The sequence below is a fragment of the Cnephaeus nilssonii genome (genome assembly GCF_951640355.1).
Source record: "Cnephaeus nilssonii genome assembly, chromosome: Y".
In the NCBI taxonomy this organism is placed as follows: Eukaryota; Metazoa; Chordata; class Mammalia; order Chiroptera; family Vespertilionidae; genus Cnephaeus; species Cnephaeus nilssonii.
Window position 1 is genome coordinate 2,400,794 of NC_137096.1, and position 12,146 is coordinate 2,412,939.

Here is a 12,146-nt window from a genome sequence, read left to right on the forward strand (position 1 = left end):
AGTTCACCATTCCTATTTTGGGAGAGTTTTTGTCATAAAAATACACGTTGAGTTTTGTCAATATTGATTTATATATCATAACATTTTCTTTTCTCTGTCAGTATGTTGAACTACAAATTACTTTTCAAGTTGAGGCCTGGTGCATGAATTTGTGCATGGGTGGGGTTCCCTCAGTTTGCCTGGCAATCAGTGCTGATCGGGCCAGGGAGAGGAGCCATGGGAGGTTGACCGGCTGTGGGAGTTTGGCTGTGGGGACCCACTGACTACCAGGGGGCAGCTCCTGTTTTGAGCGTCTGCCCCCTGGTGGTCAGTGCGCGTCATAGTTACCGCCTGGTCGTAACAGTCCCTTAGGCTTTTATATATATACTAGAGGCCCGGTGCATGAAGTTCATGCACTCAGGTTGAGGGGGGGACCCTCAGCCTGGCCGGTACCCTATTGCAGGAGCCCTGGGTGATGTCCCACTGCCACGGAGGTGGGAGAGGCTCCTGCCACCACTGCTGCACTTGCCAGCCTTGAGCCCGGCTTCTGGCTGAGCGGCACTCCCCTGGTGGTCAGTACGTGTCATTGCAACCAGTTCTGCTGTTCGGTCAATTTGCATATTAGCCTTTTATTATATAGGACTAGAGGCCCAGTGTGCATGAAATCTTTTGTGGTTAGGTTTCCTAGGCCTAGACTGGCCTCCATCGCATGGCCTCTTGCTCCCCGGTGACGCTACGTGAAGCTACCCATCCCGGGACGCTCCGCAAGACTCCCCCCGCCCCTCGACTGTTACACCAAGCTTGGTGTCGCTCCACGAAACTCTCTCTGCCCTGCCACTGCTCCACGAGGCTCCCCGACCCTGCAACTGCTCCGTGAAACTCTCCCACCCTGTGACTGCTTTGCGAAACTTGCTGCTGCCTGAGTGACTGCTCTGCTAAGCTCGCTGCCACCCCACAAAGCAAAGCAGCCTGCCACTGCCGCTCAAGTCCTCAGTTCCGCCCCACTGCCAGCCCCCCCTCATGGTGAGCAGCTTGGGGGCAGGGGTAGAGGGGGGACCGAGAGGTGCTCCATGCCCTTGATGGTGACGGGTCGCCCGTTCGGTCATGATGCCACCTAGCTCTTTATATATATTAGGACTAGAGGCCCACTGCACGAAATTCGTGCATGGGTAGGGTCCTTAGGCCCGGCTGGTGATCAGGGCCTATCTGCACGGTGACTGGAAGGGTGATCGGGTAGACCCCTGCGGGCTGGGGGGAGCTTCTGCGTTGAGCTTCTGCCCCCTGGTGGTCAGTGCATGTCATACTGATGGGTCATTTCGCTGGTGATTCCACTGTTCCGTCGATTTGCATGTTACACTTTTATTATATACGGTAGACTACAGGCCCGATGCATGAAATTCGTGCAAGGGGCTTGGCCCTCACAACTGCTGTGGCTTGCCTCAGCCCTCGCAGCCTGGCTTCGTCCAGAAGAACATCCAATCTAATTAGCATATTACACTTTTATTATTATACTAGAGGCCCAGTGCATGAAATTCATGCACGGGGGGGGGGGGGCGTCTCTCAGCCCGACCTGTACCCTCTCCAATCCGAGAGCCCTCAGGGCATGTCCTGCTGACCTTAGGCCCGCTCCCTGTGGTTCTCTGCTCTCTGCGGGGCTTGCCTGCTCCACACTATAGCGATGGGCAAGCAAGCCCTGCTGGGTGCTGCCTGCAGCTGCGCTTGTCTGCTCCTGGGTCGCCGCGGCAACAGCCAAGCAGGCCCTGCTGTCTGCTGTCAAGCTGCGCCGCTGCACCCACCCACAGGCCCACCCTGAGGTTGCCTGTCCAGCCCTGCCTGGCTCCCTGGGCCCCACAGCAGCTGCGGCCGCTGGGTTCTGGCCCTGCCTCCCTCTTTGGCCCTTGAAGCAGCCTAGGCGGCTGCTGACCAGGCCCTCCCCCAGTGCAGGAGCATGGAGGCGGGTCCGGGCGCGGGCGTCGCCCCAACCCTCGAAAGCTGATGGGGGCAGGTCTGGGCACCACCGCTGCCGCCCCTTGAACGCTGATGGGGGCGGGTCTGGGCGCCACTGCTGCTGCCCTGCAAACGCTGATGGGGGCGGGTCTGATGGAGGCGGGTCTGGGAGCCACCGCTGCCGCCCCGCGAACGCTGATGGGGGCGGGTCAGGGCGACACCACCTCCGCCCCGCGATCGCTGATGGGGGCGGGTCTGGGCTCCGACACCACCTCCGCCCCGCGATCACTGATGGGGGCGGGTCAGGGCGACACCACCTCTGCCCCGCGGTCGCTGATGGGGGCGGGTCTGGGCGACACCACCTCCGCCCCGCGATCGCTGATGGGGGCGGGTCTGGGCTCCGACACCACCTCCGCCCCGCGATCGCTGTTGGGGGCGGGTCTGGGCTCCGACACCACCTCCGCCCCGTGATCGCTGATGGGGGCGGATCTGGGCGACACCACCTCTGCCCCGCGATCGCTGATGGGGGCGGGTCTGGGCGCCACCACTGCCGCCGCGCGATCGCTGATGGGGGCGGGTCTGGGCCAATCCGGCCGTTGAGAGGCCACCCTGAGTCCCGCCCCCCAGCCTCCCGCCGGCCCAATCGTGGGCGTAGCGGAGTGATGCTTATTTGCATATTACTCTATTATTATATACTAGCGTTCCCGTTGCAGGAAAAATCCTGCAATAGGGTTTCCTGCTGCACTCTACCCCACCCTGCCTGCTCTCCTCCCTTGTCCCCCACCCCGCGATCTCTGCCAGCCCCCCTGTTTTTCTAACTTCTCCGCCAGCCTGCTCTCCTTCCTTCTTCCCTGGCCCCGCCTCTGCTCCTCCCTTCTCCCCCGGCCCGCCTTCTCTGCCAGCCCGCCTGCTTTTCCCTTCTCCCCCGGCCCCGCCTCCGCTCCTCCCTTCTCCCCCGGCCCGCCTTCTCTGCCAGCCCACCTGTTTTTCCCTTCTCCCCCTGCCCGCCTCCGCTCTTCCCTTCTCCCCCGGCCCCCCTCCACTCCTCCCTTCTCCCCCGGCCCGCCTTCTCTGCCAGCCCGCCTGTTTTTCCCTTCTCCCCCGGCCCGCCTCCGCTCTTCCCTTCTCCCCCGGCCCCGCCTCCGCTCCTCCCTTCTCCCCCGGCCCCGCCTCCGCTCCTCCCTTCTCCCCCAGCCCGCCTTCTCTGCCAGCCCGCCTGTTTTTCCCTTCTCCCCCGGCCCGCCTCCACTCTTCCCTTCTCCCCCAGCCCCGCCTCCGCTCCTCCCTTCTCCCCCGGCCCCGCCCCTTCTCCCCCGGCCCCGCCTCCGCTCCTCCCTTCACCGCCCCCCGCCCCCCCGCTTGCTTGCTTCTCTGCAGCTTTGCTCCCTTCTGCAGCTCTTGGCTTCTTTCTACGCTGTCGTGATATGCAAATTAGCCGCCATCTTTGGTTTTGATAATTTGCATATTCATCCTGATTGGCTGGTGGGCGTGGCTTGGGCGTAGCGAAGGTGCGGTCAATTTGCATATTTGTCTATTATTAGATTAGATGATACTAGAGGCCCGGTGCACGAAATTCGTGTGTGAGGGGTGTCCCTGAGCCCCACTTGCACCCTCTCCAATCTTGGACCCCTAGAGGGATGTCCGACTGCCCGTTTAGGCCCAACCCCATAAACAGGCAGTCATACATCACTTTCACAATCCAGGACTGCTGGTTCCCAACCACTTGCCTGCCTGCCTGCCTGCCTGCCTCTAACCGCTACTGCCAGCCTGATTGACGCCTAACTGCTCCCATGCCAGCCTGATTGCCCCTGAATGCTCACCCCTGCTGTCCTGGTTGCCCCCAATTGCCCTCCCCTGCAGGCCGCCCCCTGCCTACCCCCTCAAAGGAGGTGTCCTGCCCCACCCGGTCGCCTTGCGCCTGCATGCATGCTACCCAGAGGCCCGGAGCTTCTGGGGGGCAGGTCTGCCACCGTCATTGTTGGGTTAATTTGCATACTCCTGATTGGCTGGTGGGTTTTTGCGAAGTGATGGTCAATTTGCATGTTTCTCTTTTATTAGTGTAGATAATGTCTTCATGATTCTTGCTCTGTTGAATAATTTGCAACTTAAACGTGAAAGTTTTGATACTATGTTATGAGATTGTGAGCTTATTTAAACTTTTTAAGGGTAGTTGTGTTTTTACCAGCCAAAAGTGTTTTATTTTTTTAAAAATCTTTAAACAGAAATTCTAATTAAATTCAGTATTAATTCAAACTCGCAAACATGTATTGACTAAAGCCAGTAGGTGCTTCAGAGAAAAGCAGGCACCTCATAACAATTCTTTGGTGGAAAAATATGATGCATACTTACACAAGCTGCCCTAATGATTAATCAAGTCCAAGTTTTATTTTTCAAAAGTAAATTTTAAGTTCTATGAAAGAAATCATACATATACCCTCAATAAGAAATCATACAGATGAATATGAATAGATCCAGAGACAAATGGCAGGGGTGGAGTGGGGGGTTACAGAGCAACCAAAGGACTTGTAAGCATGCATATTAGCATAACAAATGGACACAGACACCTGGGCATTGAGGGCTTGCCCTGGGATGGGAATGGCTAGCCGGGGAGGGGGTCAATTAGGGGAAAAGTAGACATACGTAAAACTTGAGACAATAGAAAAAAAATCATACATATACCCTCAGTGGTGGGAAAAATTTAACAATAAAGTTTATATATAGGAAAAAACAAAAATGACAATATACATGAATTATAAAATAAGCCTTTCAATCCTAGAAAACTAAATTAAAGAGACATTAAATATGGTTATACACACTAAACAAGAGATAACAGCACATGGAGCAATCTGAGACATTATTCCAATGACCAAGTTATAAAATGATAGCTCAGGATACTATTAACATGTAACTTTTCTCTTGGGTATATGTTAATAATTATAAAAATCAGTGTACATTTTTTTCTATCAATTATCATCATTTCTCCCTTTTCCCTAATTGTATTTAGAAAAATTTTTCCTTTGGTTTGACTAGTTGAACACAAAAGTTTGGAACCTAATGTAAATATCAACTCTTACTGGAATAGCTCTTAGGAAATGCAATCCTAGAAAAGGCAAATTGAAACTAAAGTGATGTGACAGTTAAATAGCAATTTTTCCTTTTTTTTTTTTTTTTAATCCTCACCTGAGGATATGTTTTTTTTTATTTTAGAGAGAAAGAAAGGGAGAGACAGAGAGAAAGGGAGAGACAGAAAGAGAAACATCAGTGTGTGAGAAAAACAGCAATCAGTTTCCTCCTATATGCTCCCCAACGGGGTGTCGAACCCAAAACTTAGGTACGGGCTCTGACTAGAATCAAACCCACCACCTTCTTGTGTACAAGATGATTCTCCAACCGAGCCAAGCAGCCAGGGCTAATTAACCATTCTCATTTTGACATTGGCCCCCTGTTAATCACTAGGATAATGGCTTCTATTATGTCCAGATTGCATCGCCAAGCATGATAGTGGTGTGCTCTTAGTAAGGTACTATAGAGCTTTAAGGTTTCATTAAATACAAGGCATAATTTAAAACTATGTGAGTTTGATAAATAAATAAAATGCTACATTTCTATTGGCTTATTTTGCCTCTTGAACTGGCTTGGGGTACTGTTCATGGTACAGAAGACACAATAGTTAGTTTCTCTCCAAGCTCCTTAACAGTTTCTGCACATTTTTTGCAGCATTAATGGTATTATTTATTAGCATCACTGCTGTCATGTGACCAGTATTCCCAGTTATTGGAGTGATATACCTGGCTTTCTCTCTAATTCCTTCAAAATCCATTATCTTCAACCAACTTTGGTTTAGCAGTGATGGAATGTTGAATTCTCTTTTTATTCCCACATCAGTGATATAGTGCTCCTTTGGAATGCCAACAGCGGAGACCACAATATCTGTAAGAATTTTGTTGCTGTTTGGGAGTGTATCAATGAGATGTAACTGTGACATCACCTCCAGGACCTTTTCCCATCCTATCTGTATGTAGAAACATTGCAAAATACCTATGCATATGCAATGGGTATTCCAATTTTGATCTCCCCAGTACAACCATATTTATTACTGGGGCTCCTCACATGGGCACCACCTTGCTGGGGCTGGCCAGCAGACCACACAATGTTTGCTGTGAAAGAGAGGCTAAGGGATGGCCCAGCTATAGCAACTAGGCAGCCCCGATTGCTTTCCTCCCTAGGCTTTTATTACAGTTTCAGATAAAGTTTATCTTTTAGATACAATCAATAGGGTGAGTAATCTTGGGAGGACACATGTGCTGACATTGTCCTCTAGGCAAGGGCATCCAGGGATTAAGAATAAGGATTCTAGTAAACATCCAGGGGCCTGCATTTGCACAGACTTATTCAGAAAAGTGAAGGAATAATTAGTGGTGCTGCCTTTGACACTCGCCTAAGTTGTAATTCCGATAAACAGGGCAGGCGGTTTTTCACACACTTCCCTTTTCTCAGACTATCCTTCTTACAAGCTTTCCATCCAAGTCTCATGCTTCCCCACAATTCATCCCTAGGTTTAGAAAGTTAGTTCACATCGTTATTTCCTATTACCCATGGGGTAGCTTATAACACATTTACCTACATTAATTTCATGAAAGGCATCAATATCCTTACTTGTAGAACAGAATTGCAGGTGTTGTTTTTTTTTTCCATCAGTGTGCTCTGGAAGAGGCAGCTGAACAGGAGGCCATCTACATTGTCAGTGTGGTTTATTGATTAAATTTAATAGTTTTCTCTGAAATTGAAGCTGGTTTCACAATTGTCTCATTGTTGATTTCTGCATCTGTTGCCAGACCTGGTTTTGTTGAGGACATACGAATGACTTAAGGTTGATTCTCACTGAACAGAAACAACTGTAGCTGTTCGTTTCCTCATACCCCAGTCTTTCATTTCCTGCCACAATTCCTGCTTGATCTGATGGGCAAGGGTTTTATTTTGTTTTGTTTTGTTAACAGAAATCAACAACAGATTAAGCTTTCAAGAGGTAGAAAGAACAATGGTGGAGGTACAAGTTCTATGTGGGCTGGAGCAGCCAGGTGGCCAATGTAGACATGAGGAAAGCAGCAGCCATGGCCTGTCTCTGTGCTAGGAATAAACTGCTTGTTTCTAGATGCCAGTCAAAGGAATGACTCTTCTTTATTGCCAGGGAGAGAAAGAACTCTAGGTTCCCATCACAGACATCCTTGTCTGCCAAGGTGGGGCATACCTTATTACTGCTGGGTGAGAAGGAAATTTTGACTATATGTTCAATTCTATAACAGTATACAGGGGGGATAGTACGGCTGGGTAGGGATAAAAGTCCTAACTCTGCTGGACCTCCTCTAGCATCACCTAAACTGGACTTCCTCATTACTACTGACTGCTATTACTACTTATCCTTTTCTTATGTTACCCCAGAGGGGTTGATAAACTTTGTTATATAGCCTTATGAAATCCAGGCTTCCCACTCATGGACCAACATTTTTTTCTGAACTGTTGGTTTGGAATAGGGCAAACCAACAGTTCAGAAAATGCTTTCTGTCATGCTAGGTTATCTGTTTCCTGGTCCTTTGACTACATAAATGTCTTTGCGGGGCAGGGCTTTCCTTGACTGCACTCAGCAGTGTTTTCAGATTGCTGGCTTTTGCAGTTTCAAGTATGCAATATAGGAAACAAAAAATCTGGGGGACTTAACCACCTTGTCATTCCTTAGGTTTTGAAAATTCCAGTAGTTTTACTTTCTTCTCTCCAGTATCCAGAGCCTTCTTATGTTTGTTTTATGTATACTCTCCAGGGTTTTTTGTTGTTCTCTGTGGGAGAATAGTGGTAAGCATATCTATTACATTTTCTCAAACATGCAACTATTTTAGTTTTTTTTTGTTTTTTTTTTCAATTTTTTTATTAAGGTATTATATGTGTACATATCTTACCATTGCCCTCCCCACACCCCCCTATTTTAGTTTTTTTTTTAATGAACATTTATCTACTTCTGAATTTGTATGTAGAAATTAGGGTGTTTTTCCTTGGTCAGTAATTTAGAATTTATTAAACTTTTCTCTGTATTTTTGAAATGTATTTTACACATTTCAAAATGTGTAAGTAACTTTACTTCCTAATCTGCTCTTTTTATTTGTAACTTATTTTCAATTCTTTATTGTGGTAAAATACATATGACATAACATTTATCATCTTAATTTGTTTTTAAATCTGCAGTTCATTGGTGTTAGTTACATTCCTAATGTGCAGCCATCACCATTTATCGCCATAGTTTTTTTCATCTTGTAAAACTGATATTCTATACCCATTAAACAATAACATCTCTTTCCACTCTCTCACCCGTCTAATTTTTGTCTCTATGACTTGCCTGTTCAGTTATGGTGTGTGTGTCGTTGGGAAGAATAAAATATAAACACATGCATATGTTGTGCTTTTACATAATTTAAATATATTTTCTAGGCAAGTTGGACAAATGCAAGTAAGAAACAACGTGAAAAGCTACTTGAGCTAATACGTCGTCTTGCAGAAGATGATAAAGATGGTGTGATGGCACACAAAGTGTTGAATCTGCTCTGGAATCTCGCCCATAGTGATGATGTGCCTGTAGACATCATGGACTTAGCTCTCAGTGCCCACATAAAAATACTAGATTATAGTTGTTCCCAGGTATGGGAGAATTTACTTACTGCTCATTTTTCTGACTTTTTCCTTCACAATTAAGGTGGTTTATTTACAGGATAATTCTTTTTTTTTTAAGTAGTTTTGAATAATTCACTTACTTTTGTTATATAAACTTAGTTTTCTCCTCTTACTTTTGTCAGCAAATTTTTGTATCATTTAGGCTTTTTACCTCCTTGCTAAAAGAGTTTGCATAAATTTATTTGGTATGGTAGTACTGTGGTCTGTGATAAAATAGAAGGGTAGGAGGATATTATGCTCAAAAAGTTAATAAAATTAACAGAATTTTCTAAATAGTGTCTTTATGAACAAATCACAGCAGCTTATCTACAGGTAACTTAAGTCACTTATTTGACTGATTTTAAGTATGAATTTCATACTAAACTTTACTTATATTCTTTTTTGCTAAATATATTCTTACTGATTTTAGGGAGAAAGGGAGAGGAACAGAGAAATAGAAATATCATTGATGATAATCCTTGATCGGCTGCCTCCTTCACATTCCGTACTGGGAATGAAGCCCGCAAGGCATCCACATGCCCTGATGGAAATTGAACCATGACCTCCTGGTTCATAGATCCATACTCAACCACTGAGCCATACCAGGCAGGCATAATGATGTATTTTCTTTAAAAAAAAAGAAAAAAGAAAGACTAGTAGGGTAGTTACTTAAGGGCAGGCATTCTGCTTAACTTTTAAACATGTCAGTCGAGCTGAAAAGATGCTTTCAGGTTTGAAAACTAATTTTAAAGATTCAGAAGTATTTTTTAAAATATATTTTATTGATTTTTTTACAGAGAGGAAGGGAGAGGGATAGAGAATTAGAAACATCGATGAGAGAGAAACATTGATCAATTGCCTCTTGCTCACCTTCTACTGGGGATGTGCCCACAACCAAGGTACATGCCCTTGACTGGAATCGAACCTGAGACCCTTCAGTCCGCAGGCCGATGCTCTATCCACCTAGCCAAACCGATCAGGGCAAGGTTCAGAAGTATTTGTTGAACTTATTGCCTTAATCAAAAAAGTGCTGTCATACATGCACACGCATATATCTAGGAATAATAATTTAGAGAAGAATATTTTTACCTGAGATACTTGAAAAATTAAGATGTCATTCTTCATAGTTGTGAATTAGTTAGTCCCACCTGTACAAATAAAACTGATTTTTTCTAATTCTAAAGAAGATATAAATTAAAGTTTGTTTTAGCCACCGTTCTTAAAAAGTAGTTAAAAAATAGAGTTGTTTTGTTTTTTTAAATTGCAGAATGTAATAATGTATTTGGAGCTTCAGATTTATCAAACAAAAAAACAACTGCCCTAGCCAGCAGTTTGGCTTAGTGGATAGAACATCAGCCTGCAGACTGAAAGGTCCCAGGTTCTATTCCGATCAAGGGCACATGCCCAGTAAGGGATGTGCAGAACGTAGCCAATCAGTGATTCTCTCTGATCATTGATGTTTCTATCTTTCTCTCCCTCTTTCTTCCTCTCTAAAATAAATTTAAACATTTTTGAAAAAGAAAAAAAACCTAGTTTAGTTGCCAGTGTTGTACTACTACTATACTTGGGTTTGACTATTCATTAAATATTCAGCATCTCAAATGCTTATATAAACCTTGATTTTAGATTCTATTTTATTAAATAGAGAAGTGTAGAGAATCAGAGTAGTATATTTTCTATAGAAGCTCAACTCTAATTAGTTATTCATATAATTGCATGGCACAATGTCTTGTACGTTGCCACATTAATAGTTATTGGATTTCATGAAATTTAGTAAGAGTTTTTCTTTTTTAACCTGAGTCTTCATTTGTTATCATTATGGAAAATTTGTAAATATAATCACTTTCTTTGGCCTCCTACACAAGGTGCTTTTAAGAGTTATTGACATTTAATATTCATTAAATATTTTAAAGTTCCTAATATGCAAGGATTCAGACTAGTAATTTCATATTCATAAATTTTTCCTAGAAAGTGATATGAAAACAGCATAATATTTACAGTCTAGGATATATTCCCCCAAGTGAGACCTATTATTTGGCAAGTAACCCATGGCAGAATATTAGAAATAAACTTATAACATACTTCAACATTCTTAACTTTAATTTAGGTGAATAATTGCACTATTTTATTCAACATTCACTGTATATTTTTAAAAAATTTAATTAATTTCAGAGAGGAAGGGAGAGAGAGAGGAGAGATAGAAACATCAATGATGAGAGAGAATCATGGATCAGCTACTATCTGCACACCGTGTACTGGAGACCGAGCCCACACCTGCGCATGTGCCCTTGATCGGAATTGAACCCAGGACCCTTCAAACCTCAGGCCAAAGCTGTATCCACTGAGCCAGATCAGTTAGGGCTTTAATTTTTTTTTTAAGTCACAACAACTTGTTTTTGTTGCTAATGTCATCTTAGGATATTTTGTTCCACTGAGACTGGAAGGGGGGGAGAGAGAGAGAGAGAGAGTGATTAAAAAAACATGAAAGAGAGAGTGCGTGGGGGGAAACATTGATGTGAGAGAGAGACACATCAGTTGTTGCCTCCCACGACTCTAGAAGGGGATCAAACCCATGATACTTCAGTTTGCTGGCTGAAGCTCTAACCATTGAGCATCAACAGTCAGGGATACATTGTTGTTGTTTTGATGAAATATAAATTGTCGGAGTTTCTGGCTCTTTTTAGAAAAATATGCAACATCACACCCAGTATATGTTAATATTTGGAATTCTATGTTTTTCTAAGTTTACCCATGTTGAAGCATAGTTTTAAAATTTTTCTTTGATTGTGCCTAAGGTTGAGATTTAAGTCTTGGTGTAGATATATCTGAATCCATGAAACACTGGATTTTTGTAGTGGTGTTTCATGCTTTGAAGTTTGGTGATTTTAATCCTTTGCACTCGCTTGCTTTTTTTCTCGATTCATTTATTCTACTCAGGATTTAATTTTTTAAATACCCCAGATTTTACAAAGCGCAGTAGTAGAACAAAAAACTGGAGTTTCTTTTCATACAAACTTATTTATTTGGATTTTTTAATATTTCAAATTATTGATACATTCAATACAATTCGACATACAAGCTGCTACCGATGCCAACCATGTCGAGTCACACTCGACATCAGAGTGCAAAAGGTTAAAATAATATATTTAAAGCATTTTTTAAATTCAACTATTATAATTACATCATAATTTTTGTGATATCAGTGCTCAAATTCTCAAATAATTTGAGGTATATTTATATGTTTGTATGTGTTTGCAAGGATCGAGACACACAAAAGATCCAGTGGATAGATCGCTTTATAGAAGAACTTCGCACAAATAAGTGGGTAATTCCTGCCCTGAAACAAATAAGAGAAATTTGTAGTTTATTTGGTGAAGGGCCTCAAAACTTAAGGTAAGTCTTTTGATATAGAAAAATTTCTAATTTTAATTTATATGTTATGTGGAGAACAGCATATCAGAAAAAGTAAATTTAAAAAAACAATCAAAAGTGGAATACCAGAAGCTTAATGCTGCGTTGTTTGA

The 12,146-nt window shown here is 44.1% G+C and overlaps 1 protein-coding gene across 18 annotated transcripts in view; it reads left to right on the forward strand.

The window, feature by feature from the left end:
* The window catches only part of LOC307096473 (ubiquitin carboxyl-terminal hydrolase 9X-like), a 221,341-nt gene that overhangs the window by 83,739 nt on the left and 125,456 nt on the right, over positions 1-12,146 (forward strand). For all 18 annotated transcript variants that reach the window (XR_013813295.1, XM_079766139.1, XM_079766132.1 and 15 more), the window contains 2 exons: positions 8,404-8,610; positions 11,882-12,015. Coding sequence is in view for 17 of the 18 variants with exons in the window: in XM_079766139.1 (XP_079622265.1) it covers positions 8,404-8,610; positions 11,882-12,015 (341 nt within the window). In the remaining variant the exon portion in view is untranslated. The remainder of the gene's footprint in view (positions 1-8,403; positions 8,611-11,881; positions 12,016-12,146) is intronic.